Source organism: Myotis davidii, unplaced genomic scaffold (genome assembly GCF_000327345.1).
Source record: "Myotis davidii unplaced genomic scaffold, ASM32734v1 scaffold1524, whole genome shotgun sequence".
Taxonomy (NCBI): Eukaryota; Metazoa; Chordata; class Mammalia; order Chiroptera; family Vespertilionidae; genus Myotis; species Myotis davidii.
This window is the reverse complement of record NW_006295558.1, coordinates 397,385-407,748: the sequence shown is the minus strand read 5'-3', so window position 1 is coordinate 407,748 and position 10,364 is coordinate 397,385. Positions and strand designations below refer to the sequence as shown.

The following is a 10,364-nucleotide window of genomic DNA, read 5'->3' as shown; positions in this document are numbered from 1 at the left end:
GGACAAGGAATGGTAAATAAGGGAGTCCCTCTTTCCTAATTATTTAAGATTATCTATACCTTTCTCCTCAACTGTAAACCCAGTAGCACCAAGGAATAGACCCCAGGCTGCTCTTTTACTTAAATCATCCTTTCCTTGGTAACTGATGCCACACAGCTGGTTAATATGACACGGGGTTTATATATAATCCCGGCAGAGAAATATTGATCCGCAGAGTGCAGGGTTCATTTCAGTATGACCTGTTTTGAAACATTTTGATTTTAAATCATCAATCCCAACTTGTTGGGAGAGCTGTCTGAGTAAAACAAAATCCTTACCAGAATAAACATGCACGTTCCTTGCAATAAATTTTTCTCCCACAAATAAACACAGGACATGCTCTATAAAAGCACCACCCAATGTTAAAACACAATCAGCTCATAATGTATCATTGAAACATGAGTACCTCCAGCCAGGATCTTCTCTTCCAACTCTGCCATTTGCTTCTTGTAGGCTTTTAAAGCTGCTTCTTTGAAAGAGGGACGGATTCTCTTTGGCTTTGTGATTTCCACGGGCTGTTCAGGAATGTTCTGGTTTTCATCTTCTTTTATTTCCATTTCCGGTACCGTTTCATTTAAGGGTTCCAGCCCTCCTTCACTAACCACATCATCTGCCTGCCCATCATATCCCTCATCCTGTGGGGTTTCATAAGGTGTTTCATAAGAAGAGTGATCATATTCCTGCATTGGCTCATCTGTTTCAGTAATACTAGTCCTGTTTTCTAGCTTAGCCAGCACTTGTTCTATCACTTCAACATAATCTGTTTCATTATCTGCCACTGGTTCACTATAGTCCTCCTCATCTTCTGCTTTGTAGTAATAAGGTTCTGTGTAAACATCAGAGTCCAGGGTGGTACATGATTCATTTGCAGTTGATTGTGATAATGTCCGAAATCTCCCCATTAAGGAAGAGCCACTGTCCTCATGCCCGCTGAGACTCTGTGTGCTTTTGTTCCACACCACCTCCAAGGCGGATTTGGCCCGCTGTAGTGTAGATCCAAACTTGGGGAAGCTGAATGTCTTATCAGAAAGGTCAATGCTTAATCGACTATGCCAAGATTTGGGCGGGGCATCCTCTGAATCATCACTTTGCAATTCACTTTGACTTCGATACATTATGGACAACTGGCTTTGATTTTGGTACAACTCATTAGAATTGGCTTCCTGATAAGAATCGTATTGGCCAACCCATTGGCCTTGTGGTTCATTATCCAATCCAGGGCATGGAGATGAGTTGTCATCTTGGGTTAAATCATAGCTCTCGGAGTCATCCTGAAGGTCACTATGGCACTTCCCCGAGTCTTCTTGGTCTTTATTGTAAACATCTAGTTGTTGATCAGATAGACTGTTTGTGTCATAGTCAAAAGCTTCCTGAGTGGATGAATCCAAACCTAAATCAGCTCCTTGCTCTACTTGATTCCATTCCTTCCATGGAGAAAGATCCTCATGTAAAGAGAGCTGAGAATCACTGTAATGACTTTGGTCTCCAGATGCACATACCATGCCATTACTCATCCCACTATCCACAGTTTCTGTGTTCCCTTGGACACCCTGAACAGCCCCATCCAAAAGTAAGTCCTGGGGATTGTCATACAAGGTAGACGTGCCCTCCTGTTTCCTTTGCCAAAGTTCCCGGTCTGAAGATGACAAGAGGGAGCTTCCATTCGTTCTAGTGAAAAACTGATTTTCTGAAAAATCCTCAGAGTAAGACTGACACAGTTTGGAAAAGTCTGATTCAGAACGACTAAGCTTTGCAGTAAAAAAATCACTCTGTGAGTGCCAGAGGGGTGTTGCATCTCCATAATGGGTTGTAGTTTGCTTTTCCAAGGTCCCTGATTCTGGCAATTGTGAAGAAAGTTTATTATAATCTGATTTATTTGAAATTTTGCTGCTACTAGCAGTTTTATTTTTGGCTCTAGCACTGTGTGATTTTGAACTTGACTTGGAAATACTTCCCTTTGTTGGGAACTCTGACTTGGAAAGCACAGCGTAACTGTTTCTATTGAGGTCAGATTCCAGCTCTCCATCACTGTCATCTGGTAGCTGCCAATTATTCTTCTTGACTTGGGGCTCTGGAGTAGACAACTTTATATCCATGCTCTCATATGTCTGCGAAGATGGGATCCCTCTCTCTTTTCTTTCTCTGATGTCATGAGTAAGGATATCTGTTGAGATTCCGATACCTGTTCCTTTGAGTTTATATGATTTTTTTAAGACGGAATCCCTTTGCTTAGGAGTTTCAAAGTACACCAGTATGGGCCGTGGCTTTGCATTTGGGCAGTCCCTTTGGTGTCCTATTCTCTGAGCAAATTCAATTTTAATAGCATTTGGTGCATCTGAAAAACCCATTTTATCTACGAGAATTTGGTACACCACAAGTTCAACATATTCAAATCTTTCTTCGGGCACATTTAAAAATCTCAGGCTTGCCTTGCTCCCCATATGGCCTAAGTGCTTAATATAATCATGGATGTCTCTGGTTTCCCTCCGAGACTGGACGAACCCTGTACGTAGCTGTTCAATTTCACTTTGTACAACCTCCACACTGCTGGAGATCTCATCGATGGAATGCTTGAGAGCATTGACATGCCCTCGTAGCTCAGAAAGTTCTGTCTCAATCTGACTTATTCCCTGAAGTTCCTTAAAGATCATTTCCATGACATCATGTGTTTGACTAATGCAGCCAGAGGAACTGAATCCTGGCTCCAGGGCATTTGTCTTTGGGTTTCGGGCAGTTCTGTCCAAAGATTTGCTTCTTATTCCCCAGGTTTTCTTCATTGTGCTCAACTCTGAATCTGAGGAGACACAGTCTTGACTCTTCTTCCATTTCCTCAGTTTACGTAAAGCTCCTAGTTTTAAGCTATGCAGAGTGCGCTCCCCATCAGAGCTGCCCTCCGAAGGAGCCAGGCTGCTTGAACTCTTCCTATTGCGTTTAACCGGCATCATGAGTGTTGACTGTGGGTGGTTTTCTACACTACTCCTTAGTTCATTGAGGGATTCTGAGTAGGAACTCTCAATGGAAGATAACTCTTGAAGCAGATCTTCATTATCACTGTTGGTTACATTAATATTTTTTTGTAGGCCATTGGCAATAGCTACTCGGTAACTGAATGTTGGTGAGAGGGAAAATTCTTTGTTAGCTTCATCTTCTTCAGCGGATAAGTTGCGAGTGGATGAACACTTGGCAATCTTCTTTACGGTACTTTTCAAGGTATTAGAAAGTCTGGGGGTTTTGGTGTGGCCGGCAGCAGGAAAGTCTTGATCCCTTTTCTGCTCACGATTCTCTTTTTTTTTGTTTGTATTTCCCAATTTCTTTGTAAACATTCCTTTGCAAAGCTTATGTATGTAAGGTAAAATCAGGCTCTTGAAAAAATTAGCCACCATGGAGAGCAATTAGCGCAGGCTTCTCTACTCCAAAAACATAAACAAGGTGGCAGGATGAAAATCTGTAAACCCAAGGCAGGCATCACTGTTCAGATGTTCTGTGAATCATTGAAAACAGCTGGGAGGGCAGCGTGGCTCTGCCACAAAGTCAATGTCCTGTGAAAACCAGAACCAAAGTTCCATTTATGAATGGCATTCTCTCTTGGAGGAGGGGTTTCATGAGTTGCTCTCATTTCCGCATGACTTGGAGTATTGTCTAAAAGAAAGCAATGTAAAAGTGAGTATCAGAAATTAATTCTAGACTTATCCCATTTCTGACATTTTTCAAAAGTATTCAAGATACCTAATGTGTGAAAAATTGCAGAGGGAGCAGGGTGATATATTACTTTCAATACACCGTTACTTTCAAAACAACTCTAAAGCAAATAAGTAGCAGTATCTGTGTTTAAATTATATTTTTTTCTAAATTATTTATGGGCAGACACAATTGAATGGTAATAAAAGATAATGATAATTCGCAAAGGTTTGTATAAGGTGACAAATTTAAAAGCTATATTAACTGCATATTATCATTTCCCCATTCTTTTATTTTCTAAATTGCATTTACTTAGAAACACATAAGCATTTAAATTTAAATGTATATCCCCTACCCCAGACATTTAAAATTAATCAAATTAATAGTATCCATATATGTAAGACCTTTTCTTATTCAAGTAATCTTTTACTATTCTAGGCATTCAATGATTTGGAATTGCTTAAATAATGATTAAAGTAATCCAAGTAAGACATATGTCATATGCTGAAGTAAATACTAAGAGGAAATACATCTTTTACAGCCATCAAATTTGTCAATGAAATATAATGGTTGAAAAGAAATAGAAGGTTCTATAAAATTAGGTATTATAACAACAATAAATCCCATTAGGAAAATATATTTGAAAATGCAGAAAGCACGTCCAAGATTTGAAAGAACGTGACTTGAGAGAGCAGAGCCATGCTCATCACCCCGTGCAGCCCTGCGGCAGATGGCAGGAGGCTCATCCCCAGGGTTAGCACCATGAATAGCCATAGGTTATCAAATCAGAAAAAGAAACTGTGCCACAAATAAAGTGTTCCTACGGAGAATCAAGAATTGGTTGGATACAGAAGGAGGAGGAGGAGGAGGAGGAAGGAGAGGGGAAAGAAGAGAAAGAGGAGGAGAAGGAGGAGAAAAAAAGTATACGAATTTTGCTGGTTCACTAGCAGTGTGACTTGTCTGTAATTTCATTCAAAGAAAATGTTGTTATATTTAACTCACTGTTTTATTGTTGAAATAGATCGCAGAATAATGGTAGCAGCCAAAAGCCTGTGCTGACATTGGACTACATATGTGGGTAGATAAATATTCTATTTAATTCTTTAAAGTTACATCATGAACTGCATATTGTTGTAGGAGTCAACTGACTCGTTACCAGCTCCCTTCACTTGGAAACCTGCCATTTCTCTTCCCTCGGGCTCTGCAGGGACTTAGAGAAAACATCTCTGGCGGGAGCCAAGCTTGAGGAGAGGCAGGGCTATGGACTGAGAAGGGGAAGCGAAAAGATGAAGGAGAGAAACAGAGGAACTCTAAAGAAGTCCAAGTCTTCTTGGGTTTCATAGGCTGTCAGAGACCAGCTCCTCTTGTCTGAAACAATTTGCTGTTCATTCAAAAGTATAAGCCTGAATCTGTTTTCTACTAATAAAAATGTCAAGGAATTGAGTCCTGAATTAATTTAAAATAGTATTTATTGTACCCCATGTGACCTCTCCTTGTGGAGAAATGACTTTGGAAAGTTAAGTAGTAGGATGGTAAATAAATTACTTTCAAATCAACGTTGATAGAATAAATTGTTCTATTTACTAATCACTCAGTCCAAGATCCCGGGTCTTCCAAACCTAAAAAAAACACACCTACTTTTTGTTTAAATGAAAGCAGTAATTTTGTCAATGCTTCTGATATTTTCATGAAACTGTATCTGGACTTCCTGACTTTTATTACTAATTCAGAACTATTACTTTACAAAATCATTGTTGAAAAAAAATTTTGAGCAGAAAAATTCAACCCAAATTGAAATCCCGGTTCAGAAAATATGAACCCAAGGGCATGTATCCATGTTTACACATACTAATTCACTTGTTCTATATTCTAATCACATACAGTGACTTGTTATTCACTAAGGGATCCATGCTCTTTCACACCTCAGTAACTTTTCTGTTCCCTCTCCCTAGAATATCACTCATGCCAGCAACCCTGTCTGTAAAAATTGTGTTTAAACTCCAAAATCATTTGTCCTGTGAAGACTTCACCAACCACCCAAACTGAGCTTTTGTCTCTCTTTGCCACACTGTCCTACAACCTAGCTCATAAGCAATTAGAATTCTGTAGTATAATCTCATTTCTGTCTCCACTTGATGGACTATGTCCTCTTTAAGGGTAAAAAATTAAGACTTATCCTATTTTAAACATTCTGAACCCAGCATGCATGATAAGCACTCAAGAATCATTTGCAGAAGAATTGGCCCAAAGGGTACAAAGTTTTAGTTATGCAAGATGCATAAATCTTACAGCTCTACTGTACAGCATAGCGCCTCTAGTTAATAATGAGACTGTATTGTATACTTAACGTTTTTGCTAGGAGGGCGGGTTCATGTTAAGTATTCATGTCAAAAAGTAATAATAAAGCAAGAAGGAAAGGCAGAAGGAAACTTTTGGAGATAATAGATATGTTTATGGCATAGACTATAATGATGGTTTCACAGATGTATACTTATACCCAAACTCATTTTAAAAGTTAAAACAATTGTCACTTACTAAATATCTTCGTCTGGTTGCCCCAAATCAAACTCTATTCAAACCTAGTCATTTTTCTTAATTATTCATCTCCATTAATATCATAATAAGTATCTGCTTACTCAAGACTTATACCCAGGACTCATTCCTGGGAATATTCTAGATTGATATCATTCTAGATTCATATAATCTATTCTATATCCATATCCAATATATGTTATCTCATCTCACTAGTAATGCCTTAGTTCTGAACTCCATTTCTTATCTGAACTATTAAAAATGTATCTTATGTGGTCTTCCTAACTCTAATTTGGCCCTTCACTCAAATCCTCCTCTCTAAAATTAATATACTTTCCTTTTCGTTGAATTTATTGGGGTGACATTGGTAAATAAAATAATATAGCCCTAGCTGAGTAGTTCAATTGGTTAGAGATTGACCTGGTGTGCAGCTGAAATTGCAGGTTCAGTCCCTGGTCAAGAAGCAACCAATGGATGCATAAAAAATTAAATTACATATTACATAGGTTTCAGGTGTACAAAACCATGAATATATTCTTAAAAGATAAAAATTGTCCCACTTAAAATACTACCTGTCTTAGGAGACTCATTTCCTATCACTCCCACAAGCACATCTGCCCCAGCCACATTGAGGTAGTAACAGTTTCCTGATTACCACATAGTTGCCTCACAAATGTGCCTTTTTTCAAGCTGTTCTCTCTGCCTCCATTCCTTTCATGAATATCTCTAGAATTAAGATAGATCTTCATTCAATTACAGTCCATCTGTATTTTTTACTCACTTCCATTGCTGCTCTTTGATATAGTAGTAAACAATGACACTAATACTTCTACTAGTACTTTGGGATCTACAAAGTATTTTTTTGTGTGTAAAGTTATATGATCTTCATGGTAACCTTAAAAGTCTATTATCTCCAATTATTGTTATAGACAGTGAGTCTCTTAGATGCTCAAGTGGTTGCTGGTGTCTCCTGACTTTAAAGTTTGGTTTCTTCACTATAATAATTTTTTAAAATATATGTATATATTTTATTGATTTCAGAGAGGAAGGAAGAGGAAGAGAGAAATAGAAACATCAATGGTGAGAGAAAATCATTGATCGGCTGCCTTTTACACACCCCCTACTAGGGATCTAGCCCACAACCCCTGCATGTGCCCTTGATCAGAATCAAACCCAGGACGCTTCAGTCCTCAGTCTGATGCTCTATCCACTGAGCTGAATCCACTGGGGCCACTGTAATAATTTACATTCTCCTTACTTTAGACCTTTAATAGCTTACTGGTCTCCTAAAGTAATATTTTCCACCATTACAAACCATCCCATGGACTGATTTCCATCTTACCTTCCTTCAAGGTCATTTTCCTTTTTTTTTCTTTTTTTTTGATCTCCTACTAAATACTATTGCGTACCCAGTACTCTGGGCCATTCATGGATCCACTAAGCTTATTTTTTGTGTTTTATTCACTCTTCTTAGAATGTCCCCTGGTTTCAACCATTAAGGACAGATCAAAACTAAACTTTTACATGAAAATTTAACTACTCAAGTCATCTTCCTTTTTTCCTGTCCTTATTGTCTGAACCATGAAATTTATTCCTTAATTATTCTTCTAAACTATTTATCAAAAATAGCCTTTGCACATGTTTTTCTATTTTTTTGTCTATTATGTTCCAGTTTCTTGAATGCTCTGTATAGACTATTACATTGATATTTGACCATAATCTCTGCAGTAGGTACTGTTATTAATCCCCACTTTATAGGTGAAGAAACAGAACCTAAGTAACTAGCCCCAAGCCACATAGGTGGGAAGTGGTGTGGCAAGAACTGTAACCCAAACTAACTGGCTTCAGGGTCCGTTACACTAAATAAATCTATAACAAGAAATTATGAATATTGCTGGCAAATTGGTACATTGATTAGATGTCCACACATCTAATTAATGAAATCTAAAGAGCTCTGCACTTTCGGTGTCTCAATAAAAACGTGTTCACAAAGTATGCTTCACAGATGATTAGCCCTGCCAGCTCATTTTGCTCAGTTTTATTATTTCTACCTGCCCCAAAATTAACTCTAATGCCAAGAGCACATCCTTAAAAGCAACACAATAGGTTAAAAATTAGTAATAACTTCAGACTAACTTCTAACTGACCAATAAGCACATGGAAATGTGTTCTATGTTATTATTTTAATTACCAGAAAAAATGCAAATTAAAAAACAAAATGAGATACCATTTCATACAGACAAAAGTAACTAAAATATAAAAATACCAGCTACACCAAATGCTGGGAGAAGCTGTGGAACAACTAAAATTTTATACAGTATAGAGAACAATGTAAAAGAATATAATCACTTTAGAAGCTTTTAGCAGTTCCTTATAAAATTAAGCCTTCATTCACACTATGACCCAGCAAGTGCATTCCTAGGTATTTACCCAAGAAAAATCAAGGCATATTTTTTCAAACAAACTTGTATGAGAATTTCCATGGATACTTTATTAATAATATCTCAAAAGTAGGAAAATATCCCTCAGGAAAAGAATGGATACACAAATTACAGTATATTAAAATAATGGAACACTAATCAGCATAAAGAAGAATGAGCCACTATTACACGTGGATCTCAAAGTATTATATAGAGCAAAAGAAGTCAGATACAAAACAGTAAATATTCTATGGTTCTGTTTATATTAAGTTCAAATCAAGACTAAGCTATGATAATAGGAATCTGAAAAGCTGTTGCATATGAAGGGTGGGGACTGATTTGAATAAAACATGAGAAAACATTTAGGGATGATAGAAATGCTCTATTATCTTAATTGGGGTAGTAGGTATATTTTCATTTATAAATTCTTCTAGTTATAAATTTGAGATCTCTTCATTTCACTGTTTATAAATCTTATTCCAGTGAAATAATATAAAAAGAAAAATGAAAAATGGAACATGTACTTTGATAATGGAAGTAGCACATGAGAAGCAATTTCCTGGAATGGTGGAAACCAGTTTACTTGTTTGTTGTATAAAAATTAGGTCCTCTTTCAGTTGCTGAATTTAGTGCAATTTCAGAACATGCAGAACACATAAAAAGTGTTGAACAATGCTCTCAAAGGTCTAAGTAGAAGACAATACAGTTAGGGAACAAAGCTTCTTTAGACATTCAGCTACATCAGAAAGGCCAAGCCACAAATCTCATATCTGTTTGGAAATCCTTGAGCTGACGCAGAAAAGCCTCCATGACTGGGGACAGACTGAAGTTGTCCAGAGGTTCCCTGTCATCCAACTGGAACAATTATTCAGAAAGATATTCATTTTAATGCTCTTTGTTTGCTAAAATACAAGAATCTCTTCTTCCCAAGGGCCATATATCCTCCTGTGATCTTAACTGAGTCCCCTCTAAGATGATGCTCCAGAAATTATATCTTCTCTTGATAACATCTGAAGTTTCTTTCTCTCTAGCAGTGGTTCTCAACCTTCTGGCCCTTTAAATACAGTTCCTCATGTTGTGACCCAACCATAAAATTATTTTCGTTGCTGTCGCGACCCACAGGTTGAGAACCGCTGCAAGGGTCCATCCAACCCAAGCAATAAGCATGTTCACATCGTATCTTATTGTAAATGAAAAACAAACAAACAACACAGACTTCAGCCTTCCTTCAATGTGGTCACCTTCTCAGGCTACTGCAACTTCCAACTGACTCTTCCAGAGCACAGAGGAGACCAGCTGTCTGCACCTTCTCATGAGTCTATTCATCTTCAATCTCTTCAAGTCTGGCTCCAATCCCAGAAGTCTACTAAAATTTCTCTTTTCTGAGATATGGATAATATTTGTATAATCTTCCCCACCCTGCCTACTGCATCTGAAACTATTAACCATGTTGTCTTTCTTTAAACATTTCTCTATACCTCTGTGACAACAAGGCCTACTTGAGCCTCTCTCTGGACACAGTTATTTTGACTAGAGCGGTCATATAATAAAATCTGGGCCAATTACGTTTTCTTTCTTGGGAATTGTAAGTTGAAACCGGCATTTTGACAACAGAGCAACATAAAGTTCTGACCTGAACAGCCAACTTTTAAACTTTGTAAAAATTTAGCAGTAAAAAAACATTAAAAAAAAGAA

The 10,364-nt window shown here is 37.6% G+C and overlaps 1 protein-coding gene across 1 annotated transcript in view; it reads right to left on the bottom strand.

Annotated features, from left to right (window-relative positions):
* Positions 1–401: 401 nt before the first annotated feature.
* The window catches only part of LOC102753525 (protein unc-13 homolog C-like), a 28,256-nt gene continuing 18,293 nt past the window's right edge, over positions 402–10,364 (bottom strand). The window contains exon 2 of the mRNA XM_006770161.2: positions 402–3,678. Coding sequence (XP_006770224.1) covers positions 402–3,422 — 3,021 coding nt within the window. The 5' untranslated portion in view covers positions 3,423–3,678. The remainder of the gene's footprint in view (positions 3,679–10,364) is intronic.